Source organism: Parus major, chromosome 4 (assembly GCF_001522545.3).
Source record: "Parus major isolate Abel chromosome 4, Parus_major1.1, whole genome shotgun sequence".
Classification (NCBI taxonomy): domain Eukaryota; kingdom Metazoa; phylum Chordata; class Aves; order Passeriformes; family Paridae; genus Parus; species Parus major.
In genome coordinates this window covers 66,527,513-66,542,226 of record NC_031771.1, presented here as the reverse complement: position 1 = coordinate 66,542,226, position 14,714 = coordinate 66,527,513, and the positions used below count along the sequence as shown (strand labels likewise).

At 46.1% G+C, this 14,714-nt stretch overlaps 1 protein-coding gene across 8 annotated transcripts in view; it reads left to right on the top strand.

Annotated features, from left to right (window-relative positions):
- Positions 1-14,714, top strand: part of SLC4A11 (solute carrier family 4 member 11) — a 93,050-nt gene that overhangs the window by 29,980 nt on the left and 48,356 nt on the right. For 6 of the 8 annotated variants that reach the window (XM_033513829.1, XM_033513827.1, XM_033513826.1 and 3 more), the window contains 4 exons: positions 7,418-7,464; positions 12,585-12,816; positions 13,454-13,516; positions 14,055-14,136. In XM_033513829.1, coding sequence (XP_033369720.1) covers positions 7,418-7,464; positions 12,585-12,816; positions 13,454-13,516; positions 14,055-14,136 — 424 coding nt within the window. The remainder of the gene's footprint in view (positions 1-7,417; positions 7,465-12,584; positions 12,817-13,453; positions 13,517-14,054; positions 14,137-14,714) is intronic. The other 2 variants (XM_033513828.1, XM_015625271.3) reach the window with 1 other exon arrangement.

Here is a 14,714-nt window from a genome sequence, read left to right as displayed (position 1 = left end):
CCCCCCCCCATTACAACATCAAAGTGATCCAAGTAGCCAAAATCCAACTTTTTCACTGTTGGCAAAGATTTCATCAGTCCAGGTGTTGGAGTCATCTGGGCTATTAGTTCCTTTACAAAGATGGTTTTACTGGAGTTTCTTCCTGGCTGGATTCTGTACACATCAAATCAGTCTGTGGCTGCACAGGGCACAGCTGACCCTCCTGGAGGGGTGAATTTTTGGGTGGCTGAGATGAGTCCTTCATGCTCTTCCAAGAAAAATACCCTGAACTTCTGAAAAAATACCCAATTCCCAAACTGAGGTTTAATTATGCCAGAGCCAAGGTGTGTCTGAGAGTAAAGTGTTCCCTGTTTGGAAATTCCCTTCCATAGCTGCCACTCTTTGGAATTTTGGGAGGTTTGTTTTTATACTCAGGCTTTGATTTGCTGGAACAAACATTTTCATGGATTATCCAGAGCAAGGCAAGCTGGAAACGAGGGGGAAATAAAAGTAGGGTTTCTCCAGGTGATGCCAGAAACCCCAAACACCTCATTTCCTACCCCTGGGGAGCTGATTCACCAGGATCCTACAAAATCCTCTGCTGCTCTGAAAACACAGAGAGAAATGAAGCATGGGAATGCAATCTTTGCATCCTCATCTTATTTTCCTGTGTTGTCCATGCTGGGTTTGAAATGTTTGAGTCAAAATGTGCTCTCTTGGCTGAATGTGGTGCCCAAACTCTTTTCTGCTGGAGACTTTTTTGGGTCAGCTGCTGTGAGGTTGCTGCTCACCTTAATATAAGGCTAAAAGATCCAATATTCCCATTTTGGGAGGGGATGAGTTGGAACCCTGGGATCCAGGTGCTGGCAGGCAGTGAAGGTGGAATTACAGATGCAGTGACAGCTCTGCATCATCCTGTTGAGCTTTTCCTCTCTGTGTGATGTGTGTGCAGCTCTCCATGAGCATAATTGGATGCTCTCCACTCTAATTCTGTTTTAAAAAGATCCCAGTGTGGGATTAAGCTTTGAGCCAACAAAACACAGCATGACCCATAGAACTCCAGCAATTGACCATTGACATAAAATATTGGGCTTTGTGCACGGGTGTGTGTAAAACAGGATGGCTTGAAGAAATCTGGGGTTTAAGGTATGGTCTGTCTTATTTTTAATTAATACTGGCTGCCTTTGCAGGGAATACTGAGCCCAAAGCAGTGCAGATGTCTGAGCACTAAAATTCTGCTCAGTGGTGACATTTGGGTCGTTTCTTCTGGGCGTTCCAATGCTTCCTTGCATTAACTGATAAAAGGTTTTTTCAATTTTCTGCTGCTTTTCATCCCTGTAACTTGGACTTTGGTGGTAACATTTGTTTTCACCAAATGTTCGTAGCTCTAACAGGAAGGTGGGTGTTTGTCTGAAGCTGGAGGCTTTTGGACATGGGATCTGCATTTTTTGGGGAAGATCAGGGTGGCTTTTAGGCTGAGGCTTCATCTGAAGTCACAATAAATGTTTGCAAGTAAAATCACAGAATTGTTTGGGTGGGAAGTGACCTTTAAAGGTCATCTAGTCCAACCCCCCTGGAGTAAGCAGGAATGTTTTCCACTACACCAGTTTGCTCCAAGCCCTGTCCAACCTCTGGCCTTGGACACTTGCAGGGATCCAGGGACAGCCACAGCTTCTCTGGGCAACCTGGGGTTCCCCACTCTCATTGTAAAAGAATTTCTTTTTCAGGTCTAATCTAAATGTCCTCTCTGTCAGTGGGAAGCCATTCCCCCTTATCCTGGCACTCCAGGCTTTTGTCCAGGAAAGCTTTATCTACAGCACACCTGGAATTAAATCCCTGCAAATAAATACAGCAATTTGGTGTAGGCTGGGCCTTAAATTGAATGGACAGGTGATGCAATTGAGTCTTTGGAATATGTGGGGACACGTCCTTGCCATCAGTCACAGCGTTCTTATCTCCTTGGCAGCTCCCTTAAAACAGCCAGGCCCATATTTTCATCATTTGGATCTCTGGGGTTTTTTTTCAGTTTTGGTTTTTAAAACAATCATTTGGATCTCGTTCTTGTAGTTTGGGGCTTTAAAACAGTTCTTTGGATGTTGTTTTTGTAGTTTGAGATTCTGAAACAATTTGTCTTCTCCTTACCCACATTGCAAGAGGGTAAGGAGACCTCTTACATCGTATTTACACCGTTTTTTCTTAAATTCAGTGCAATTTATCAAGGATTTGTGGAGCTGTAGCTGCCTAACTTTTCCCAGTTGCAGCTGATGCTCAGACTGGTGATTTTAGATGTGCCTCCAGCAGTTTTGAGGAGAGCAAGGCAAACTCCTGACGGCAGCGAAAAGCCAATTGGAAAGCAGGATGTGGCTCTGCCGGGGTGTGGGGGGGAAGCAGCGGAACACGAATTACGCTTCAGGAGAAATTAAAGGCTGTTCCACCCTTCGGACAATTGATCATTCCTAGATACAGAGAATCAACAGTTTCCTGTATCCCGCTCCAGAGGCACACACGTGCACGCCTGCCGCCGCTGCTCCCGGCAAAACACAGCATCCAAATCCTGGCCCAACCCCTGCCCAGATGACTTTTTTCTTCAAGGGGACGAGGAGAAAAGCTGGATGCTGGCGCCAAGGATATTCCAGGGAGAGTAGCGTCCAGAGACAAGTGGTCTGGGCTTGAATGGGTATCACTCTGCACACAATAGTCACATTTCCTCACATTAATACCAAGGTCCTTTTTATGTCTCGAGGCACAATGCTGACCCACGCGTTCCATCTGATAACTCCTGTTTTAGCAGTTTGATGTCAGAGTGGGATGTTGGGCTCCTGAGGCTTCCTACCCTCTAATGGAAAGTGGATATACCGATTGTGTGCCGGGGAGGGGACGGCCTCCCTCCGAATTTCCTGACCAGGGTGTTTTCAAAGCGCTGCTTAGGAAGCCGAGGGAGGTGTGGGGGGAGCACGGGTGGTTCTGCACGGAGGCAGCGGCCTCTCTTCTCCCTGCTTCACCTTGGTCCTCTGGAGTGGCTTCCCAGGGGATTTAGAGTGCATGAAAAAAATGCACATTTTCCCCCTGCCCAAAACTTACTGACAGAACCTACCACAGGTGGGTTTTTTCACGAAATATTTGGAATTTTAGCACATGGGTGTGACAAATGACACCTTGTCCCTGGTCACTCTCTGTGCTGTCCCCTCTCTTCCCAGTTCTCCACCCAGGAGTTTGAGGGATGGTTCTTCACCTGCCCTCCTGTTTTTGCTGCTCCAGAATCCTTATTCCCACCTGCCTTTGACCTGGGGATTTGTGGGATGAACCCAGCTGACTTCAGGTTCTTTGCCCCAGCTCAGCCCATCACTTCTTATGGGAATGTGGGTAATGAAGGCACAGTTATTTATCTAACAATATTTAACCAAAATTACTCAAATCTGATGGTGATTAGTCCAGGCTCAAGACAACAAAGCACAAAATCCCTCTGAGATCCTGTTTGTGCAATCACTCACTGCTAGTGTTCTGTTAGAGGTGTCACCACTGCTCCTGACAATCTACTCTCATGCCATGTGGTGATGGGGTTTTATTTAAATATTTTTAAGGCAGATGTGAAAAGCAGAACAGTTTTTTCTGCTTGCAGCATGGTTTGGCATGAGTAGTGGAGTCTTAGATTTGGGCAGAATCCTGATAAAAAACAAAGATGATAATATATATATATATATATTTTAATTATAAGCACTCCAAACCTTAAATACTTCCACTCACACGAGATCCTTGATATTTTTCAGAGTAAAACATGGAAGTGCTAATACAGTATTCTGCTCTGATTTATTTTACTGTTCTTATATATATTTACTGTGAAGATGCACCAGGGAGTGTTTGTAGATGTAAAGAAATGTGCACAGCCAAAAAAGTCTTTTCTCTAATTTCCACTCCTTTTTATCCTGAAAATAAAATACTGTCTTAAGATATTGCAGGCATCCAGTGGTGGCTTTGCCCCAAAAGCTTTTGGATCTTCTAGGGTGTTAAGGGCAGCACTGGGGACCTGGATGAGGAAAATGATGGAAAGGGATCCTGGGTGAAAGGAGATCTCTTAAGGCAAAAGGTGAAAACCCTTAAACTTTGGTATTTGACATTCAGGGGTTTGTTTTCAGGTTTGCATGGCAGATGTTGTTACCTAAGCAGGAGGTAGAGGAGAAGCAAGGAGGGGATTTTATTTCTCTGGGTTGCTCTCGGGGATATTATTAGGGCAGCTGCGATGAAACTGAGCAAATAAACTTCCAAGCAGTAAATCTCCTCGTTCGTGTTGAAGTTGGATGGGGCCTGTTTGGAGAATGGTGGGAAATAAAAAAGAGATACAGGGCCCTGAATGTGCCACAAGTTCTGATGTTGACAATTCCTCAGCATTGTCAGAGCTGAACTCCCTGGGAGTCACTCGTGGCATTCCCAGTTACGCTCCGTGCCTGCATGCACACATCCCAGAAATTCGGGATGCGCGTGGCGCCTTGATGTGCCTGCCAGGGGATGTCGGGGATGCGTTGCTGACTTTTTGGCTTTTCCCCTGGGCAGGACCTGGAGCAGAGCCCAACAGATAAGCTCGGCCACCCCTGGCAGCTCTCCCTCAGCTGTGTGTGAGGACACACAATAATGCCCCTCGCTCGCTCGCTTGCCTAAAATAGGCTTTTGCTGCCTGCTCTGTCCGGCAAAGGAGGGCCACAAAAATAGATGTGAAAATTTCACGTGGTCCCGAGCTCCTCATAGAGTTTCATTGTGCTTAATTGTGATGTTCAGGTGTGAAATCTCAAATTACTGAAATTTTCAAGTTGTTGCTCTTGGTAGTAAGACTTGGCTGAGGAGATTGATGGGGAGTTTCTTGTAGGGTGAATCCAGGGTTTTCTGTATCCATGTCATTCCCATGAAGGGCTCGTCTGTGGAGGTGCAAGGGACAAGGGTGTTGAACCTTTTTACCCCCTCCTTGGCTGGAGGAAGGCAGGGATGGTGCTGTGGAGGAAGAGAAAATGAGTGGCAGGCTGGTGGTGGTTGCACTCGAGCTTTGGATGTGTCATGGGCAACCTCCTGCAGGGTTTGACCCCACATTGCCCGGCAGGAAATAAATGGATATTTAATGTGAGCAAGGCAGAAGAGCACTTGAGAAGTCTCTGTGTGTTTTCCCCTTCCCTTTGTCATGTTCCAGTGGATTTGCTGCTATCCCTGAGTGATGTTGTAGCACTCCAGTGAGCTTTTAAGGTACCAGCCCAGAACTGTGATGGCTGTATCCATCCATCTCCCTGCCTGGAATAAATCCAAGCCGTGTGTTGTTGGGATGAGTGATGAATGAGGCTCTGGGCTTTTCCAAAGCGCCACCTCCATACCTAGAGCAGCTTTTTCAAGAAGTTTCAAAGATCCTGCTCCAACAGATGTAATGAGATGTTTTTGCTTGTGTTGATAAAGCAGCACCTGGTGCTCCTCCAGCTGGGTACGTGAGAGAGCTGTCAGCAAAGATTGATACACCATGAAAATGATAAGAGGAGCCAAGAGTTGCTGCCTGATAAAAGCACAACGAGAATTTCTGTTCCGTTTCCATGTATCCACGAGGACAGGCTGCAGCTCTCTCTTCAGCATGTGCCTGCTATTGTTCAGGATTGTGGGTGTTTTTTGTCTCTCCCAAACTATTTCTTGCAAAAGCAGATAAACCAAAACATGTTTTCTCCTCAATGAATATTTATGGGCTTCCAAATCTCCCTGCATACTTCTGCATGTGTAATTAGGCTGGAAGTTGGGTAAGTGAGCATTGGAGAACTACAAATGTGAGAGCCTGGGGAAAATGCTTGATGTTTCTGGTTTATTTGGGTGCTTGCTTTTTAATAATAAATTGCACTTTTTAGATGAAACAGCTTGTGTTTTCCAAAAGACGTGTCAAAAGCAGGAATAACTGGGGCTGTTGCAGCAGCAGACTTGTCTGGTTAAGTGATGCTTTTAATCACATGTGCAGCATCCAAGTGAAATTTGGGAGAAGTTGGGTGATGTAACCATCTCATTTTGTTTAGGGGCAGATGAAGTCAATCCTTTCCCTCTTTTCTACAGCTCTGCTCCCACTTTGAGTTGGAGCCTTTGAACCCCATCGAGGGCAAGACTCAAATTTCCATTTGATCAGCCATGATTTTGTTTAAAGCAGCTTCCTGCATGCAAAAGATAATTGTTTTTTTCCTGCAGTTCTGGAGTTTTAACATGAGTTACACCCTCAGCTTAATTTTTGGAGAGTAGCAGGGCTTGGCTTGAAGGTGTGTGGCCAAGTCATGGGATTGCAGCAGCTCTTACAGGTTAGGATTTGGAAGTAGAGATCTGGAAAGGAAGCAAAACCCTCATCTGAATAACTGTAACTCCATTTTACATCTCTGTAGTTTTCCACAGCTTGGCCTCTGGAAAAGTTTTGGTCTTCAGTGGGTTTTTTCCATGCTGCTGCTGCGCTCATTGGAATTAAACCCATTCATGTGTTTCATTTTGGTAGCAGCTCAGGCTTGGGGGATTTTTTGGAAAACTTTAGGAGAAGGATGCCAGGCTGGAAGTGGTCAAGGCCAGGTTGGATGGGGCTTGGAGCAACCTGGTCAGGTGGAAGGTGACCTCAATGGTCTTTAAGGTCCCTTCCAACCCAAACCATTCAGTGATTCTTTATTTAAAAAGTACCTGTAGGACAAATAATGCCACAGAGAGGCTGCCTTGACTGCAAGGGATGGGCTTTTGGCAAACACAGCTTGGTTTTGTTTTATTTTGTAGCCGATACCCAAAAAACGCTTCGTAGATTCTTAAGAAAATGTTATTGTTGGCACTTGGAAGTTTGAAGTGGGAATTTCCCGGGTTCCCCCATCCTGTGTATTCAATGACATTTACTAGTCCCTAACCAGCAGTTTTCTTTCCCAAGAGCAGTGTTGCTTTCTCCTCAGATTTATGGAGGCAGCGTGGTGAGTTGACAGGACATTAATGTGCTCATCTTGGAGTCACTGCCTGCAATCCCTTGGAACTGCCTGGCTGTTATTGTTGACTCCTTAACGAGGACAAGGAGGGTTTCCAAACGAGGGTGACTCATGAAATCGTAGCCTCAATCTATCAAACAACGATGCATTGGATTAAATGATTACTTCAAGGATTAGGAGTTAGATTTTTGGGGAGGTGGAGAGGGAGGGAGAGAAGAGAAGAGTAAAAATACATCAGAATTACAAAGAACCGGCCAAAAAAAGCTGCCAGACGTAATCCCCTAGCGATCAGATAATGCCAATCCTGCGCTTGGTTCACGCTTCCAAAATGGGAGATGTTGTAAAAACTGAATCTCTGCTTTTCTCTAGAGATCATCTCCTGCCAAGAGAGTGATGTTTCACTTCCTCCTGAGCCTCCTGCTCTGCTCCTGTCAGGTACCTCTGATAGTAACACTCTTCTGATGTGTTTTTTTTTCCCCTCTTTCCAGCTGAAAGTGAAGGTGCTGGCTGCGTGTTACTGCACACATCAAGGAAGGTAAGTAGAGGTGCTCTGTGACCAATTTGGTTTCTTCATCATCCAGAAGTACAGAAAAGGATCATGAAACACACTTGAGGGGCTGCCTAAGTCTAAGTCACTGGCCTAAGCAAAAGGCATTAAAAGGCTTCTTCTCTTGAATTCCTCTCCCTTTCTTTAAACCTAAAAAACCATGTGCTGCTCATTCTCCAAACAATTTTTCTGTAATTCTGATTGTTCCACTGCTTTTTGTCCAAGACAATTCCTTGACATGTTAATTCATCACTTTCTCTCCTGCAGCTGCCTCCACAGGGATCCAAGTGTGCGCTGCTGAGCTCCTCGGAGCTGGAAGCAGAGACACCCAGCAGACATGGCTGGGATTTGGTTCCCTCTTTATTCCAGCTAATCAGTTGTCCTTCACAAGGTTCAGCAGGAGTGAAATCCCTGAAAACAAGCAGTCTAGGAGGAGGATTAGGAGCCCACAGTTTACACTTGCTCCTGAGACTGTAGCTCACTAATGATAAAGTGAAAGTGCTAAAAAAGCTCACATAGCCTTTGTTATTCCAAACCTTCAGCTATGGAAGGGCACAGAAAGTACTCAGGGAGGAATTGGGTTGGTGTTTTAATAACTTCTCTGTGAGGGTGGGCAGGCCCTGGCACAGGGTGCCCAGAGAAGCTGTGGCTGCCCCTGGATCCCTGGAAGTGTCCAAGGCCAGGTTGGATGAGGCTTGGAGCACCCTGGGACAGTGGAAATTGTCCCCGCCTGTGGCAGGGGTGGCACTGGGTGATCTTTGAGGTCCATTCCAACCCATGCTTTAATCTCTGGTTCTGTATTTAGTACCACATGAAGTTTTGTCTTTAGTGGTGCATTAAGTTGTCTTGACTTCCTGCCTGAATGCTGGAAGGAGTGGCTGTTGTCATGGGAACTTGTAGCATCACTGATCCTGATAATCACAGAATCATTTAGGTTAGAAAAACCCTCTAAGGTCAGCAAATCCAACCATTCCCCCAGCACTGCCAAGGCCACCCTGCCCCATGTCCCCAGGTGCCACATCCACACAGCTTTTAAATCCCTCCAGGGATGGGGACTCCAGCACTGCCCTGGGCAGCTGTGCCAGTGCCTGAGATCTTGGATCTGTTGCAGGTTGTAACTTGAGGTTTTAGTTTGTGTAGCCTTGTAAGCTTTGGGGGCTTTTTAGGGAATCCCAGAGAGCTCTTTAATTCTGCTTTGCTTTAGACCTCTAAGACAGCTCAAATCCTGAAAAGATATTTCAGAAGGCTGGATTAGTAGTGGGAGGAAAATGTGTGATAGCTTTAGAAACCTTTACCCCAAGCTAACAAAAAACCCCCAAAGCAAATAAATACCAAAGAAAACACTACCCAAAACAAAGCCACCACCACCAAAAAAAATTTAAACACTGTTTGGTATAGAATCATGGAAAGTTAAAATAAGCAATTCCATGCTCAGGAATGAAAATGTCTTTATCCCTAATTTGTCTTGTCTAATCCCAGTGCCAAGGTTCTCAGTCATACACACTTGACTGAAAGTAACCTGAGAACTTAATCACTTAAAAGTGCAAATTTTAAGTCCAAATGCAGGATCTGCCTCTGATAAGAAATAGTTGGAAACTGCTAACTCATAAGTGTCTCTTCTATTTTGTTTTTCCTTTTCAGAGCTGTAGGATTCTTGCTTTTTCTGGCCTACAGCTCATGCCTTGAGCATTTTAGTATGCTGTGGAGCCACAAATACCAGAGAGCTTTAGCAGGGCTTGAGAAAAATACACTTTTGCCAGTTTTTCCCTCCAGGGAGGATGAGTGGAAATTTTGTGCTTCAAATGCAAAGGAAATTGGGACCTGACTCATGGAGGAGATGGCTCCAAGTGTCTGGGAAGGGGGAATCACCAGCAGAGAAGTGAGAAGCTTTGTCTGGAGAGGTTTCCCTGTAGGTTGTCCCTGTCTCTGGTGGTAGCCTGTGGCTCTGGAAGGGCAGTTTGTGTCTCAGGTGAGTTGCTATCTAGCAGGGCACTTGGTGGGCAGGAATAAAGGCTTCTTCACACAGATGAAGCTGTTTAATCACCATCACAGAGTGGTTCTGAGGGAATTGGCCCAAAGGACCATGGCAGCAGGCCAGGCAGGACTCTGCTCAGGAGAACAGGATCTTTTGGAAAAAAACTTTGCTGGTGGCTCTAAGTGGAGGTGTTTCCTGAGCAGCCAGCCAGGGGAGAGCCTGCATTTTGAGCCTTGTTGATGAGTTAGAATGTGTGATTTTGGCCTCCCTAAAGTCAGGTGAGGCTGTTTCAGTGTTTCCCCTCTTTTTTGGCACAGCAGTTCCTGTCACAATGCAACATGGAGCTTTGACATCAAGGATTCCCAGAGCTCTTCAAATGGCTCTTGGGTAGCTGGCTTGGGTTTCTTCCTAAGCAGTTTCCAGCATCAAGTTTCCAGCATCAAGTTTCCTGGTGTGACTTGACTATCCAGCTAAAAATATTAGTGAGGGAGTGTTCATTAATCTCCCCTGAACCCAGCAGGGGTCCTGGCTGGAACAGTTGTTCCTGAGCTGTCGCTGAGGCTTTGCTGTGCCAGTGCTTCCAGTAATTTGATTTTGGTGTGTCTCAGGGAGTGATGGATCTCTCTCCTTTCGTGGTGCCTGCTTGCCTCGTGATCTTTAATGTGCATAAAGCCTCTTTAAGCTCAGAGAGTAGATTTAGATTGGGAGTTAGATTAGGAGCCCACACCAGGGAGCATCCTCACAAGGGAGCATCATGCTGCCTTGTGAGGGTGCTGAGGCCCTGGCACAGGGTGCCCAGAGAAGCTGTGGCTGCCCCTGGATCCCTGGAAGTGCCCAAGGCCAGGTTAGATGGGGCCTGGAACAACCTGGGATAGTGGAAGTGTCCTTGTCCATGGCAGGGGGTGGAACAGGATGAGCTTTGAGTTCCCTTCCAACCCAAACCCATTCCATGACTCTCCCTAACCTTAGGGAATGATAATAATGATAAATGGGTGATAAATATGAGTCTTTCCCCTTTTTCCTATGAAGAACCAACAGCAGGGAAATGAAACAGCAGTGAGGCATGGAAAGTTATTTTCCCAAGGCATTGCTTGAAGCCTGTGGCTCAGCTGGAGCTGAATCCTCCTGCCTTGCAATGAGCTGCTGCTGGTGCTGTCAGGCACAGCTCACTGCAGGATCAGTCTTGATTGAGATGAACTTGGGCCTTCTGGTACCTGAAGGGAGCTACAAGAAGGATGGGGAGAGATTATTTACAATAGTCTGGAGTGACAGGACAAGGGGAAATTGCTTCAGATTGGGAGTAGGTTTAGACTGGATATTAGGAAAAAATTCTTTATCGTGAAGATGGCAAGGCCCTGGCACAGCTTGCCCAGAAAAAGCTGTGTCTGCTCCACCCTGGAAGTATCCAAGGGCAGGTTGGATGGTGCTCTGAGCAACCTGGGGTAGTGGAAGGTTGGAAGAGGGTTGGAAGTGGATAATCTTCAATGTCTCTTCAACTCAAACCATTCTGTGACCTGGGCAGATAACCCACATCAATGCCTTTGATTACTTTTTTTGCTGTCCCTCAACTTTCTCCTGCATTCTGCTTCTGGTCGCTTCTCTCATGCAGAAGTTGGCGACACAAAGCCACCTTTGCTGTTTTGAAAACTCTTCTTACAGATGTGTTAATCAGCTCTCAATTTGAGACAGACTCAGTTCTTGCACTTCTGAGGTGGAGCTGGAGCTGTGTCACTGTCTCCTCTCCTACGAGCAGATGGTTCCAAAGCCTTGGGGGTGGGAGCTGAAACGCTTCAGAGAATCCTCCCTCTCAAGGATGCCGTGGAAAGAGTGATTGATGCAAAGTAAAACAGTGCTAATTGCAATGGATGTGTACTGACAACTTGATAGTTGCTGTGATAATTACAGTAATTAGGGAGATGTTAGCTTTTTTTTGCCTGTCTATAAATGGAAAAGGTAAGAGAGAGTGTGCATGGAAGGAGAGGACCCATGAGTCAGGCTCTGGGATGGCCCTTTACCCTGGGGGGAACGTGGCATGGTCCTGGCTGTGGAGGCAGCTGGGGATGAGATTTGTAAAAGCAATTCAGAGCTTGGTTCTTCCTGAGCTTGAGGGGAGCTGAGGGTTTCGATGTCTCTTGACAATCTGGTTCTCAGCATCACAAATTCAGCCTGGCAGCTTTCCCATCAGAAGGAATACCCATAGAAGAGCACAGTTCCCATTTCCTCACTCAGGCTGTTGAAGGAGAGGGCCAGGACTGCCAGCCCTCCTTGTCCAGTGTGTGGATTTCCAGGGGCTGTGCAATGGGAACGAGGCATTTGTAGTTTGATCACTCAGTTAATCGCCTTACAGCTGACAGGTACAGAAAGGAGTTGAGGTTCTGGAACACACTGGGGCTGTATTTTCCATCTCAAGGCCAGTACATCTGGGACAGCAGAAGCAGAGTTGGACTAGTTTCAGCCTCTGCTGCCTTTTTTTCATTGTTGCTTTAAAGCTAAATCCACAAAGGAGGAAAACTACCATGGAAGTGGAAAGAACAGAAATTTAGCAAATATCAGAAAAGGTGATGGGCTGGATGGAATTCCCCACCTGCCACTTCAGGCTTTCTAACTGGGAGCACTGGGAATAGATGGTTCCCAGTTTGAGGACAACTGGGTTGACTTGGCACTGAGATTCATACTGGTAATTTTTCATGCTGCTGAGCTCAGTGTCCATTTCTCCCAAATAACTTTCCCATATTTTTTAAAACTTCCTGAATTTCTTGAACCTAAAGAAAATTTGAAATGCTACCTTAAGTATTTTTGCTTTTAGACCAACTTATCTTACTTTATTCTAGGCAAAACAAACAAACAAACAAAAGAAAAGAAAAAAAAAACAAAAAAACCCACCTTTTTTTTTCCTGCTTTCTGTGTCAGGGTATAAATGGTACCTGGGCATGGGCACACTTTTAGGATAAGCCTTGAAAACACAAACCTTCAATGCATTAATGCATCAAATGCCTTTTCTCCTGTCATCTGAATGGCCAATAGAATCTTTGGGTGGGTGGTAACCTCAGCAAAACTGCTTGTGAAGGACCCAGATTGTGCTTTGCTGGCATTGTGTACAGCTGTCTCATGCTCTGACCTTTTCCCAACACAGTACCTGAAATTAAAGAATTTTGAGGAGGAGGTCCGAGCCCAGCGAGACCTGGATGGCTTCTTGGCCAGAGCCAGCATCATCCTGGATGAAACAGCCACGTCCTTGGACGATGTTCTCCGGGAGATGCTGAAACACTTCGCCGAGGATCCTGAGAACATGGAGCCAAGCTGCAATTTTGAAAAAATCATGAATACTTTATTCACAGATTCAGGGACCCCACGGGAAGGGAACGGTAATCAGCTCTTGGTTTGCTTTGGCTGGTGGGCTGCTGTTCATTTGCCATCCTTGTTGTGGTGGGGTGCTGGACACTCACTGTGTGGTCCCCAGGCTTGCACGTTGCATGTGACATCGTGGGTTGATTTTTTTTTTTTTCCATGTCACTCAGACCAAAGGGCCTCATTTCTCCAGGGTTTTTGTGTTTTGGTGGAGTCCTGCCCCTGTTTCATTAAGATCACCCATTGTGGTGCTCTCTGGGGTGAGGAGTCAGCAGCACTGGGGTGTCTTGTCTGCCCAAGTTTTGGTTTGCTTGTCCTCAGACAACGCTGTTCAGCCAAGAGACTCTTGCTGGTGTCTCGTCAGCAGTGGCTCCTGTGCCTTGTGGTTCTCCAGCTGAATTCACACAGGCTGGGGAATTTTGCCTGCTTTGGATGAGTAGCTGGGGAGGGTTGATCCTTTGTGTCACTCCCAGCCCGCTGGAGAAGATGGGAGACACTTGATTTTCCTCCAGAAGCTCAACCTGGGCATCCCTAGCCAAGGTTGTTTGCTCTGGTGTCACCTTAAGCTATCAACAAATGTTGTAGTGTAGTCTAAAAATGCTGCCTTTTAGCCCAAGATGTGAAGAAGCTTAACTGAGCATTGTTTCTCTGTAGGCACCCCTGATGTTTCAGAGTCAACAGGAATGAATGTACAAACATGTCCATCGCACCTCAAATGTAACTGTCACAGCCTGAGTGAATTTGTTTAACAGATATGTCAAGTCCTGAGCATGTAGTAAGCATGTTCGTGCTTTGGTTACTTCTTGCTACCTGTCTTAGAGCTTCGCATTTGTAATCCCTTTAATTTAGCCTTTCTGCCAATAAAGAACAAAAAGTAAGTAGTGCCATAAAATAGTGTGAGAGCAGTAGCTGGGAAGAGGGGGAGAGAGGGATTGGGAAGGTGACACCTCTCCCAGTCCTGTCTGTGTGTGTGTGGTGGATAATGCTAATCTAATAACCCAGTACTGCAGTAGGATGATGTTGGGAGGAGAAGGCAGCTGCCTTTCTAAGCTGTGAATAGTTTAAGGACACAGTTCAAAAGCAGCAGGACAAATGTTTCCATCTCTGTCTGTCAGCCCCCCACCCCTGCATCAGTCCACTGGGCAGATAGGAATGCTTGGGGTTAGTAGTCAGCTTCCATTTAGAAGGAAATGTTATTTACAGCTGCAGAAGAAATGAGGACAGCCTGTGATGTTTCCCTCTCTTCTCTTCCCAGTTCACCTCTTATCAGACACAATTCAAGGGGTCACAGCCACAGTCACGGGGGTGCAGTATCAGCAATCCTGGCTCTGCATCATGTAAGTACCTGGGTTGGATGAGCAAAATCCCTGACATCCAGACCTTTTCCTGTGCTGGGAGGAGCAGAGGTTCAGAATGTGCCCTTTTGGGTTAAGATGGTGATGCTTGTTCCATCCATCCTGTGGGATCTGTCTCTCTCTGGGCTGCTCCTCTTTGCAAACACAGGCAGTAGGTGACCACAGCCCCTCCAGGGCATTCAGCTCTTGGATGTTATAGAAATCTGCTGTTAACAAGCTAAGAATGCTGAAAAAATGAGCCAGAAAATGCTAATTACTGAGAAATGCTAATAAAGGAACTTCTCAAAGGGACAAGCAAACTGGTTCATGGACTGCTTTGCCTGCCAAAGTCTGGGAGCCTGGACCAAAAGATTTCTTGGGTCCTTTGATGGAACCATCCAAACTTTGTAGCTGGAAATTGAAGTCAGACATTCCACGCTACTTAGACACCGATTACTTTGTCTGACAATTAATTTGGACGCTGATTAATTGTCAACACTGTTAAACACTGGAGGAGCAGGCCCTCAAGACAGTAAGAACTCTGTCACCTGGGATTTATGAGCTGTGGTGGCTTCACCCCA